Source organism: Bubalus kerabau, chromosome 12 (genome assembly GCF_029407905.1).
Source record: "Bubalus kerabau isolate K-KA32 ecotype Philippines breed swamp buffalo chromosome 12, PCC_UOA_SB_1v2, whole genome shotgun sequence".
Taxonomy (NCBI): domain Eukaryota; kingdom Metazoa; phylum Chordata; class Mammalia; order Artiodactyla; family Bovidae; genus Bubalus; species Bubalus kerabau.
The window spans coordinates 26,661,898-26,675,863 of record NC_073635.1 but is presented as its reverse complement, the minus strand read 5'-3'; the positions used below and the strand labels follow the sequence as shown (position 1 = coordinate 26,675,863).

At 37.1% G+C, this 13,966-nt stretch overlaps 1 protein-coding gene and 1 pseudogene across 5 annotated transcripts in view; both read left to right on the top strand.

Moving 5' to 3' along the window:
- The window catches only part of NBEA (neurobeachin), a 661,454-nt gene that overhangs the window by 332,459 nt on the left and 315,029 nt on the right, over positions 1-13,966 (top strand). For all 5 annotated transcript variants that reach the window (XM_055542371.1, XM_055542373.1, XM_055542372.1 and 2 more), the window contains exon 36: positions 9,128-9,236. In XM_055542371.1, the coding sequence (XP_055398346.1) occupies positions 9,128-9,236 (109 nt within the window). The remainder of the gene's footprint in view (positions 1-9,127; positions 9,237-13,966) is intronic.
- On the top strand, positions 6,777-7,646 carry LOC129624439 (charged multivesicular body protein 3-like; annotated as a pseudogene).

Here is a 13,966-nt window from a genome sequence, read left to right as displayed (position 1 = left end):
TCTTTAAGAGATGGGAATACCAGACCACCTGACCTGCCTCTTGAGAAACCTATATGCAGGTCAGGAAGCAGCAGTTAGAACTGGACATGAAACAACAGACTGGTTGCAAATAGGAAAAGGAGTATGTCAAGGCTGTATATTGTCACCCTGCTTATTTAACTTCTATGCAGAGTACATCATGAAAAATGCTGGGCTGGCAGAAGCGCAAGCTGGAATCAAGATTGCCGGGAGAAATATCAATAACCTCAGATATGCAGATGACACCAACCCTTATGGCAGAAAGTGAAGAGGAACTAAAAAGCCTCTTGATAAAAGTGAAGAAGAGAGTGGAAAAGTTGGCCTAAAGCTCAACATTCAGAAAACGAAGATCATGGCATCTGGTCCCATCACTTCATGGGAAATGGACGGGGAAACAGTGGAAACAGTGTCAGACTTTATTTTTTGGGGGGCTCCAAAATCACTGCAGATGGTGATTGCAGCCATGAAATTAAAAGACACTTACTCCTTGGAAGGAAAGTTATAACCAACTAGATAGCATATTCAAAAGCAGAGACATTACTTTGCTAACAAAGGTCAATCTAGTCAAGGCTATGGTTTTTCCAGTGGTCATGTATCGATGTGAGAGTTGGACTGTGAGGAAAGCTGAGCACCGAAGAAGTGATGCTTTTGAACTGTGGTGTTGGAGAAGACTCTTGAGAGTCCCTTGGACTGCAAGGAGATCCAACCAATCCATTCTAAAGGAGATAAGTCCTGGGTGTTCTTTGGAAGAACTGATTCTAAAGCTGAAACTCCAATACTTTGGCCATCTCATGCGAAGAGTTGACTCATTGGAAAAGACTCTGATGCTGGGAGAGATTGGGGGCAGGAGGAGAAGGGGACAACAGAGGATGAGATGGCTTGATGGCATCACCAACACAATGGACCTGAGTTTGAGTGAACTCCAGGAGTTGGTGATGGACAGGAAAGCCTGGTGTGGGGCAATTCTTGGGGTCATAGAGAGTCGGACACGACTGAGCGATTGAACTGAACTGAACTGAAGTAGTTTATTTCATAAGACACAAATAGTTTCTTATATTTAAAACAATGAAAAGGGAAAGGTACCCTATTTTTGGTAGTGTCATTTCAGTGCCATATTTCTTCCTGTTCCTTTTTTCCTAAAGACATAATTTTTTTGTTGTTTTTATTGTTCTTACTTACTACAAGTAAATGCCAGCTAGGATTCAAAAAACCAGTCATGGCATGGTTTCCCAGGTGGCTCAGTGTTAAAGAATCTGTCAGCCAGTGTGAGAGTTGCAGGAGCTCGATCCTGGGTCAGGAAGACCCCCTGGGAGAAGAAATGGCAGCCCACTCCAGTATTCTTGCCTGTGTAGATAGTACCATGGACAGAAGAGCCTGGTGGTCTACAGTCCATGGTATTGCAAAGAATCAGACACGACTGAGGAACTGAGCACGTGTGCACATAGTCATGGCCTAGCCATTAAGTTAGTCTAGGAACTCTCCCCAGGGTGTCTGGGTAATGGCTTCAATGCATTGATTATAGGCTGATTAGTTCCCATATTCATAAGGTGACAACACAGACGATTTATATCCCTCAGTTGCTCACTACAGAACAATGTGTGGAAAAACAGAATACTTATTTTATAGCATGACTGTTATAAAGAGTCACAGTCCAAGCTAAAAGGATTAGTTATTTTCTAATTACCAAAAATAGTGTAATAGCTGTACAGGTATTTCTGACATTCTTAATTTCTATATGATTACCATACATACAGGAAAAAAAAACTGAATAAAGGCTTATAAAATACTTGTTAAATAGTTTTAGCAGTGATATAAATACATTTTACATCTGGTCTTCATCTGAAAGTAATTTGTAATTGAGAAGTTAGAGTTTACATGCACAAAATATTAAACAGTTCAAAATGTCACAGGCATTATTAATAAGTCATGCAAAAAAAATGGTATAAAAATTGCATTGACTGTAGAAGGACCAGTTCCGGTAGACAGTAATGATTGGGGAAGGCTTCTTTTAGGGCCTAAACAGATATAAGCACACTATGTAGGATTAAAAAAAGAAAAAAAAATCAACTCTAGTTTTTTTTTGTGAAAATAAGATTTAAAACAATAAAAAATACCTTTATGTTTTTTATTATCCAATAAAGCAAATATGGACATAATTTTATTTTAAAAATTATAATCTCCTTTGAATTTTATATTATTTAAATTGAAAAATGAAAATCGTATTTTTTTTCCAGATTTTTTAATAGTCTTTAAAAAAATCACAGGAAGAAATTGAACTTTTCTGATTCAGTCAAACTTTTCCTTACAGTGTCACCAGAAACTTTATGCCTTTCTTTTTAAATTCTGGGGCCATTGAAATTAACACAGAGGTATTACATCTGCTCCTACACTGTGTGGCCACTTCCCTTCTGATAAGGACCTGTCTTCTTGACTAAATCGGGATCTAAAAATCTAATCTTACAGCTTGAGCATGTACTATTTCTTCTAGTTTTTAGGATATGTGAGACAGTACACACCCATTTTCTAATCAGAAGACTAAAACTTAAGACACATGGAAAATTATTTGTCCAAATTTATAACATTAATAAAAAGCAGAATTTAAAAATAAACTACCTTCTGTTGTCCCATTCATCTGTAGAGGATGAAAGATTTATTTTGCCTTTTCGGTTGACATTTTTTCTTTCAATAAAACAACAGAAGCTATTTATATTTGGAATTCAGGATCTCAGGGCTTCTGATCAATGAAAAACAATTTAAATTAAAACAAATTGCATAGAATTAGAGACTTCCTAGTAAACAGAACTTGCCATAATGATATGTATTCCATTTGGAAGAGAATGCTTTGTTTTGTTCCCTGATTGCTTTCCTGTATCTATGACAGCTCCATTCTAGAAGAAGAATGAATGGGATTCAACAAATTGTTTTCTTTTTCTAGTCCCTTTGAAAAATAAACTTAGAGTAGAAGATGAAGACCAGTTCATTTACTTCCTGTGTTGTACAGATACTCTGAGGAAGAAAATGTTCCATAATTACCAAGTTATATGATATTTTTATTTACCCGTTTTCTATGTGCTAAATATATAATAGAATTTTATAGTGTTAAGCTAATTTATCATTAAAATTATATTTCCTCTTTTCCCCTCCTTCCTACATAACCTGCTCAGGAATTCATTCAGTCATTTTTTCCATTTAGTCATGTGTTATTGGTGAGTCCATGTTTCTCAACAGCTACCATGCAAATCATGTTGGATACAGAGAGGAATAGGGATTGTACTTCATTTAACGAACTTCACAGTCTAAGAGAGACTTGTTAAAAGGAAAAAAGAGGGGGAGAAGTCCATAAGACAGCATGATAAATATAATTCCCAGAACATCTGAGAAATTGGGAGAAGGTCTCTTAGTTGTATGGAGAGGAGTGAGTGGTAAGAGTTCCACAAAGAAGTGGCACATACAGAAATCCTGAAGTTGCATGAACCATTAAAAGAACTATGTCCTCTGCAACACAAAAAACATATACTGAAAAGGCGGTAGATAAAGTTGGAAAAGTAGACCCATGTCTATGCTGCTAAGTCGCTTCAGTCGTGTCCGACTCTGTGCGACCCCATAGAAGGCAGCCCACCAGGCTCTGCCGTCCCTGGGATTCCCCAGGCAAGAACACTGGAGTGGGTTGCCATTGCCTTCTCCATTGTGTGAAAGTGAAAAGTGAAAGTGACTCGTAGCGACCCCATGGACTGTAGCCTACCAGGCTCCTCCATCCATGGGATTTTCTAGGCAAGAGTACTGGAGTGGCTTGCCATTGCCTTCTCCGAGACCGATGTCTATATATAATGTTTAACTATTATCTTGTCAATAAAAGTAGCCAAGAAGTGTAAATAACACTAGTGGCAGAGCGAAAAATGTAACAGAGGAACTGAAGATTTGAGAGAGTCAGAGAAATTGGGAGGCTGTTGTAATTGGATGACAGATGATTAGGCTTGAATTAAAACAATGTTTAAGTAATAAAGAAGCAGATTAAAAATAAATAAAATTGACAAGATTAGTGCTTAATATAGGATGATCTTAAAGTCAGATTTCAACATATTGAAGAGTGAATAAAGCTGAATGGGTCAGTGAGGGTTATCTTCTGCTATAGAACATTCACATCCTACCCCTAGGATGAATATGAATATGGCTTTCCTGGTTGCTCAGGAAAGCCTTAAATTCTGTCACCTCTCAATTTTTCAAAGCTTCCCATGGTCTCTTTTTATTTATTCGGTTTTGTACTATTTTATTTCCTGAATTTCTTAATTCTAATCTTGATAGTCCTTGGGATATATATATATATATATATATATATATATATATATATTTTTTTTTTTTTTTTTTTTTAAGGTTTTCCTGCTGGCTCAGACAGTAAAGAGTCTGCCTGCAATGTAAGAGACCTGGGTTTGATCCCTGGGTCAGGAAGGTCCGCTGGAGAAGGGAATGGCAACCCACTCCACTACTTTTGCCTGAAGAATCCCATGGACAGAGGAGCCTGACAGGCTCCAGTCCCTGAGATCATAAAGAGTCAGACATTACTGAGTGACTAACAGTTTCATAGATTTTAAAAATACAATTTGGAAAAACTCTTGTGTATTAATGATTCATCAGATTATACAAAGATGAAGGGAATTATACTGACTTGAAAAATAGATTTTGAGATTTTTACCCAAAATGCAGAAAGAGAAAGAAATGAAAAATGAAAGTGATATTAAGAGGTGTGGATGTAGAATAAGAAAGTTTAATTTGTAAATCATCAGAATTGAAAAAGGAAAATAAATACAGAGTAGGTGAAATGAAATATTTTAAAAGATAATGTTTGTGAATTTTTAAAAGCTAATTGAAAATAAAAATATAGTAATATGAAAATCACAGTGTACCCCAAGTAGGATAAATAAAAAGAAACCCAGGCTAGACACATGGTACTGAAACTGGGCAAAGCCAAAAATAAAGAGGTAAAAGCACCCAGAAAGAAGGAACTGATCATTTAGAAAAATGGGAAAGTAGAATGATAGCAACAAAGAAAGCTAGAAGATAAGGACATAATACTTTCAATGTTTGAAGAAAAAAGTCTCAATAATTGTATACACAACAAAAATATTTTCAAAAACTATTAGGGGGTGTGATGGTGCAGTAATTTTGTGACATTTTAAGTTAACTCCAGTGCCAACCTTTGCTTCCCAGTTCAAAGGAAACAATTAAAAAAGCACACATTATAAGCCACTCTGCCAGAGGGAAATAGACATCATTAGCAAAGAATTTTAATCACTTACTTTTGATCTGTCTAGTGACTCCCTGGAAGAATAGGTTAAAAGATTCATTTTGCCTAACTTGGAACTGGCCCAGTGTGAAAAGAAAGCTCTTTACTGAGGGCCTTTGTTGAAGGCCTTTATAGGCCAGTATCTTAGGTTGCCATTGCCTGAGGTGATAGAGAACAATTGAGGCCAATGGTAGACAAACCGAAAAGCTTGAGAGGAACAGCAGGGGAGTGAAACATACACTGCTGCTAAGTCGCTTCAGTCATGTGTCCGACTCTGTGCGACCCCATAGACGGCAGCCCACCAGGCTCCCCCGTCCCTGGGATTCTCCAGGCAAGAACACTGGAGTGGGTTGCCATTTCCTTCTCCAATGCATGAAAGTGAAAAGTGAAAGTGAAGTCGCTCAGTCGTATCCGACTCTTAGCGACCCCATGGACTGCAGCCCACCAGGCTCCTCCGTCCATGGGATTCTCCAGGCAAGAGTACTGGAGTGGGGTGCCATTGCCTTCTCCAAAATGTACACAGCACTTTGAAAAGCTCGGACATATTTCTGAAATTCTAAAGGGCCCTGCCCATGCTTAGTTTTCATGCTCTAGAAAGAGGAGAAAGTTCCAGACTCTCACCTGTGGATGCTAAGATTCTGTGGCAGAAGGAAGTAAACACAAAGGTAGGGTTGAAACCTGCTTGGTTGAGTGCTCAAGGACTGTCAACACATACACGCAGCTCCTTGAGAAAGTCTGGGAGATTTTTTTAGATTCAGGCATTTAAAGAAATTTTTTTCTAATCATTAACTTCCACTAACGTAATAAAAACAGAGACTTAAATAACCACACATGACGAGGAATACAGCCTTAACAAAATTAGCTTAGAAAAGTCAACTTAAGTTTCCTCAGAGGTTCAGATGTAGGACTGAGAAGAGATACCCCCATCTTTACCTAGCATTACGTATTTCCTAAGCAGCTGTAGCACAGAGCATGGATTGAGTGAAGGTGCTGCAAGAGGATGCTTAAAATGTGGAATCACGGGATCCAAGTTAGTGAAAAAGGAAATAAATCGAGCAGTGGATGAAGGACTAGGAGAAAACAGAGGGATCACAGAAGTGTTGGAAGTCTTTTTTTTTTTTTTTTTTTTTTTTTTTTCCTGCCTAGAACCAGGGAGAGACAAGTGAAGGGAAGAGAGAAAGGTTAGGATTCTTATCTGTGACTGTGACACAGAGTAGATTATTTGAGCTTAAAAATATAGTATGTGAAGCTGATTATGGCCAATAGAGTAACTTCCTGAAGTGAGATAGAATTGAAGATTCTAAAGGAATCTTAGATGTGGGGATTTTTAGCTCCCCTTTAAAAGAGTCAGATAAGTAGAGGCATGGAAATAAAACATCACACATGCCTCTCAATGGCCCCACCCAAGCAGCTGCCTGTGACCTGCCTGGGCTTAGGGAATGGAAAGCTGGGAAGTGCAAGTTCAGTTCAGTTCGCCATGGGGCTATTTGGAAAAACCCAGGAGAAGCCACCCAAAGAGCTGGTCAGTGAATGGTCACTAAAGATAAGAAATGAGAGTTGTTGACGGGCAGATATGAGATATCCATAGAGAAGAAGAAAAAGTGAAACAGTCTATGAATGATGCTGCCAGAAAGGATCAGAAGGATGTCTACATGGTTCTGGCCAAGGAGATGATTCAGGTCAAGGAAGGCCATGAGCAAGCTCTGTACATCCAAAGTGCACATGAACTCTGTGCTCACGGGGGTAAAGAACCAGCCAGCAGTTGTGTGAGTGGCTGGTTCTCTTGCAGAAGAACACAGAGGTGATGAAGGCCATGCAGCATCTTGTGAAGATCTTGGAAATCCAGGCCACCGTGTGGGAGCTGTCCAAAGAGACGATGAAGGCTGGGATCATAGAAAAGATGTTAGAGGACTCTTTTGAAAGCATGGGCAATCAAGAAGAAATGAAAGAAGCAGCAGCAATAGAATTGACAGAATTCTGTTTGACATCACCATAGGGGCTTTAGGCAAAGCACCTAGTAAGGTGACAGATGTACTCCCGGAGCCTAAATCTCCAGGAGCCATGGCTGCATGAGAAGATGAGGAGGAATAAGAGGCCCTGGAAGCCATTCAGTATTGTCTGGCCCCCAGCAGGGCCCCCAGGCTCTCCTCACAGCCCCATTATTGGGCACACACTCCTTGAAGCCATTTCTGTGTCTTTTGCACTGCCCATCTGGGTGTGGCACTGTGTTGTGGAGAAGGTTCTCTGCTAATCTCTCTTCACCCTCTGAAGAGGCTTTGGGATTCAGTGGGATTGTTCTTGAGAGGTGGTGTAATAAATTCATCATTTTTAGGAGTATAAACAGAAGTGTCATTTTAGGGGATGAAGGCAAAGAAGTCTGTCTTCTTACGATGCACTTCTGAGAATAGTGTTGATTGCCTGAATGTTGAGGATTCTGTGTGTGTGTGTGTGTGTGTGTGTGTGTGTGTGACATATATATATATATATATATATATATATATATATATACTTGGTCTGTAAAAAACTATATAAATGGATCTTAATAAATTTCTGCTTTAAAAAAATACACATACAAACATATCACGCATTAATTGATGTATAACTCCTCAGTGAAGAACTGGGAGGACAGACTTTCAGACAACCAATACAATTTTCTCTGGTGTATCTGAGGCATGAATCTCTCCTACCCCATCCTGCTCTACTGCCATGCCTCTTGGCTTTGGTCATCCACTGTTTTGTTCCTAAGAATGGTATAATACCTATTAACCAGCCAGACCCTGAGTCTCTCCCTTCCTGCTGTCTTCTGTTAATCTATTTAAATGTTGTAATCTGCACTAATTCACACATATTAGATTTCTTCCTGGCTTTCTTCAGCCTTCATGCACTAGATAAAGCCATTGAACCAAAGACTACAACCTCTTCTCTTTTGAAGATTATCTATAAAATATAGACCAATGAGGTCATCAAAAGTTAATAGTTGGGAAGTTTAGTCTTTAACTTCTTTTATTTTCCCGGCTTCCTCAGTGATTAAATTTAAGACTATCTGTATGATTGTTTGCCCTCCAACATTATTTACAGAAGTGTTTGAGCCACTTTCCCCCAAGTGTTATTGTTTCTAGTAGATTTCCCCTTACTCTTACGTTCTTTGAATACCTTAAGTTGTTAACATCCATCCTGAAAACTAGACAATATCCCCTTTGGAATGTGCCTGCATTCCTCTTAAGTGAGGCCTCCGTCCTATGGCCAGGAAGTTCCTGCTGTTCCTAGAGTGACAATCAATTTAACCCAAATCTCACCATGGGATAACAAAGTTTATGTCAGAACAGACATAGATTTTTCTAAGATTTTTAGTGAGAAACTATCTTGAACTCACTGCTCCTCAGAATTTATTTCAGGAAGGTTCCATCTTAGAATTAAGGATCTGAGCATATAAGTGAATTTTAGATGTCATTTAGTCCTAGTGTCTATATTAATTAAAGTTAAGAATCCAGTCTAGATTTTCTAACGTACGATTATCCAGGTTTTGGGTAAAACTTTACTTTCATGACACTGAATTCTGTTGTTTTAACCATTTTAAAAGTGTCCAAAATCCTTGTTTTTCTTGTGTTTAATAACTTTATTAAATTAATTGAATCATTTGTTCACAAGACACACTATATTTAAGAGGCATTGCTGAAACAGTTTAATAGCATATTTTGTAATTGTATGATTTAGACTTATCTAAAATTTATGCATAGTTAATATTTACAATACTGAAATTTGATTACTGAAAAAAGTTGAGTTGCACAAAGTTATTAATATTAATTCCAAAGGTATTTTTCTTTTCAGATTGCTATGCCATGCTATGAAGGACCATATAGTTCGTGTTGCAAATGAAGCTGAGTTTATTTTGAACAGACAGAGAGCTGAGGATGTACATAAACATGCAGAGTTTGAGGTAAGGTTTTGGGAGTGAATTAAATTCTGCTTTTCTGTTACAAGTCAGTTGTCACCAATGGTAACCTTACATAAGTTTTTTTTTGTTTTTTTTTTTTTTCAAGATGAAAATTTCACTGAAGGCATTTCAGTTGTTTTTAAAAGCTTTAGTAAATGTCAGACAGGGCACTTATTTCTTATTACCTCATTTGCAATATGAAAAGACCACTCTAGCATTATGCTTAACCGCTTGATAGACTGAGGTTGTTCTAACTTATTCTTAAAGGCACATACAGTTTTACAGTGCAATTCCTTTAGTAATTTTTAAGCATAGTTTACACACCATTAGATGTGGGTGTAATAGTGGTTATGTGAAGAAACAGTTTTACTCTTCTGTAATTTATTATTTAATAATGTATTCATCTCTATTTAGAGTGGCCAAAGATCATTTTAGTTCATATTTTATTTTTATAATTTATACTTTATTAACAGATGAAGCAATCCTATTATATATGATGTATATGTAGATCTGTATGTATATATGGAAACATAATAGTTTAAAATCTTCATAAGCACAAATTATCATTTGCATAAAGAACAAACTATCATTTCTATTTTATATTCAAAAATTTAAGGTATTCCAAGTAGTACATAGTACATATTAATAGTTTTTCAAATAAATATTATTCTTATATTTCTAGCATGTCAATTATTATTTGACATATTACCCTGATTCAATAAACTTATTTTCAGAAATATTTAGGTGACCTGGTGTTAGACTTAGGTTGGCCTTGAAAATAATACCTAAGTCCACCAATTTATGCTCCTGATACAACATATGAGCAAGTGTCGTGCAGCTGGAAGCCAGAACCCATATTTCCAGTTTTGAGGTTTTTATCTCAGTAAAGCAGCTCTCTTAGTCATGCAGGTTGATATAGGTCTAGAGATCTCTGATCTACCTCGCTGAAAAGAATAAGGCAGAAATAACTGTTTTGTTATAATAACCATAATATCCACTTCATTTGTCAAATGAGACAGCACACACCTGTCATATGGGATTGTAGCAGTCTTATTTGAAAAAAATATAAATTCTGATAAAAATACATCAACAGTTAAGTGTTTGTCAGAATGAAGTTTTGTATCTTTCCAACCATAAATAACATCAAATCTTTACAAATCAGGTATCATACTCTAATCTGGATGATGAGACAAGATTAAGTTATCTGCTTTGAATAATATGTTTAGGTATAAGATACGACAGAACTCTAGACAAAATAGCAATGTTCAGTTGACTTTCGACCTTGTTTAGTAATAAGGTTTAGAATATTAACTGAATTCCCTGCAGAATCAGTTTTGAGTTGATCATATTTCTACTAAGAAAAGCAAGTTATTTTGTGGGGATATAAGCAGATCAATATTTGACATGTGAAAGCATTTAAGATACATTTTCAAGCCATCAGATTTTAATTACAAGCTCTAACATATATTTAACCAAGATGATATTAAGCTAAGAGTGATGTTTTTCAACCTTTGTACATTATTGTCCCCTCTAAGGAAACTTTTTAAATAGTTGTCACCCTAATCAGCCCCTCCCATGATTTATTATAATTATCACCAATATGCTGTTTATTTGTTTATGTACTGTGTATGCATGCTTTATACATTTAAAGAGTAAGATTGTTTTCACACACCCTTAATACCATTTTCACCATCTTGGTGAAAATGAGAGCTCTCTGATTGAGGACACACAGCTAAAGGAGGTATAGATGCTGTGAAGGGAATGTGAACAACTCAGTGTTTTTAGATTGTGTACACATAAAATACTGATGTAAACCAAATTTTGAGAGTAGTATTATTGTTACTTAATGAACGTGCATTGTTTTTTTTAACCCAGATTTTCTATTTGTTCCTTTTAGGTTAAAGCTATATTAATAAAGTGCATTGATGTGTGTGTATCTGTGTGCATGTGTAGTTTACCAAACATATTCCACTTTTAAATTGTAAGAGATTTTATAAAAGCCATAACATTTTATACTAGGACTTTTTGAGGAATTTCTATATCTCCCATATAAGCCTGTAATTAAGAAAAAAAGTATATTTAATTTGAGATGGGTACTTAACAGTTAAGTTTTTTTGGCTAACCACTGTAATTGTTAAGGAAGAAAAATGGAAATTTAATTTTACTCTCCAATGAGCTAATGAAATATTAACCTCATTATGGAGGCAGATCATTGTACTAATTGGTGATTCCCTGTACAAAAAGATAAATTGGAAAATGAATTAATCCTTCTTAGGTTACTGAAGGATTATTACTCTGGAAGACATGACTTTGGTAGTCTGAATCAAGAGATAGTTGAAAGGATTATGCTCATATACCTTCCATGAAGGATTTTTACTCTGTAATAATGAATGTGAACTCATTATATGTATATTTTAGATGTATGAAACTTTTTTATAATTATATGACTCATATTAATATTCAATAATATTAAAATATGCAGTCACTCTATACGTAAATCATTATACAAAAAAGACTTATGATTAAAGAGATGTTTCATCAAATGTTCATGTTTGTATTGAACCTTTTTGATACACAAGATTGCCTATGTTTCTAATACCAATGAACTTGAATACAGATAGCTGAGAGGACAACTGATTATTAGGTAGAGAAGATTAAGAGAGTAGTTATCATTCAATGACACTTTGAATACATTAAATTCCAGAGCTAAGATACTCTGTAGAGAAAATCTTGTTTTAGCCCTTTATTTTATGAATATAAAACTGAATACAGAGAAAAAAGAATTTACATGAAGTGTGAAATTGAATGAAACTCTAAATTCCTAAACTATCTTCTATACCACATTGCCATTTATGACATGGAACACTATTAAATGGCACAGTTTTTATTTATATATAATTATTAGGAACATAACATTTTTAAGTAAGACATTTCATTCCAATCCCAAAGAAAGGCAATGCCAAAGACTGCTCAAACTACCGTGCAATTGCAGTCATCTCACACGCTAGTAAACTAATGCTCAAAATTCTCCAAGCCAGCCTTCAGCAATACATGAACCTTCCAGATGTTCAAGCTGGTTTTAGAAAAGGCAGAGGAACCAGAGATCAAATTGCCAACATCCGCTAGATCATGGAAAAAGGAAGAGAGTTCCAGAAAAACACCTACTTCTGTTTTATTGACCATGCCAAAGCCTTTGACTGTGTGGATCACAATAAACTGTGGAAAATTCTGAAAGAGATGGGAATCCCAGACTACCTGACCTGCCTCTTGAGAAACCTGTATGCAGGTCAGGAAGCAACAGTTAGAACTGAACATGGAACAACAGACTGGTTCCAAATAGGAAAAGGAGTACGTCGAGGCTGTATATTGTCACCCTGCTTATTTAACTTCTATGCAGAGTACATCATGAGAAACCCTGGGGTGGAAGAAGCACAAGCTGGAATCAAGATTGCCAGGAGAAATATCAATAACCTCAGATATGCAGAGGACACCACCCTTATGGCAGAAAGTGAAGAGGAACTAAAGAGCCTCTTGATGAAAGTGAAATAGGGGTGAAAAAGTTGGCTTAAAGCTCAACATTCAGAAAACAAAGATCATGGCATCCGGTCCCATCACTTTATGGAAAATAGATAGGGGAACAGTAGAAACAGTGTCAGACTTTATTTTTCTGGGCTCCAAAATCACTGCAGATGGTGACTGTAGCCATGAAATTAAAAGACGCTTACTCCTTGGAAGGAAAGTTATGACCAATCTAGACAGCATATTAAAAAGCAGAGACATTACTTTGTCAACAAAGGTCCGTCTAGTCAAGGCTATGGTTTTTCCATTGGCCATGTATGGATGTGAGAGTTGGACTATAAAGAAAGCTGAGTGCCAAAGAATTGATGCTTTGAACTGTGGTGTTGGAAAAGACTCTTGAGAGTCTCTTAGATTGCAAGGAGATCCAACCAGTCCATCCTAAAGGAGATCAGTTCTGGGTGTTCATTGGAAGGACTGATTTTGAAGCTGAAACTCCAATACTTTGGCCATCTGATGTGAAGAGCTGACTCATTTGAAAAGACCCTGATGCTGGGAAAGATTGAGGGCAGAAGGAGAATGGGACAACATAGGATAAGATAGTTGGATGGCATCACTGACTCAATGGACATGGGTTTGGGTGGACTCCGGGTGTTAGTGATGGACAGGGAGGCCTGGCTTGCTGCAGTTCATGGATTCGCAAAGAGTTGTACACAACTGAGCAGCTGAACTGAGCTGATACTATATAGGGCTTCCGTGGTGGCTCAGATGGTAAAAAAAAAAATCTTCCTGCAATTCAGGAGACCTGGGTTCAACCCCTGGGTCACAAAGATCCCCTGGAGGAGGGAATGGCTACCCACTCCAGTAATCTTGCTTGGAGAATTCCATGGATAAAAGAACCTGACAGGCTACAGTCCATGGTGTGGCAAAGAGTTGGACATGACTGAACAACGAACACTTAAATACTAAATAGGGGCTTCCCTGGTAGCTCAGCGGTAAAGAATTCCCCTGCCAATGCAGGATACCTGGGTTCAATCCCTCGGTCAGGACTATCTCCTGGAAAAGGAAATGGCAAACCACTCCAGTGTTCTTGCTGGGAAATCCCATCTATAGAGCAGCCTGGCAGGCTACCATCCATGGGGTCACAAAAAGTCAGACACTACGTAGCAACGAAACAGCAACAACAACATTGTATTGGTAAAATAATAAGTAGATTT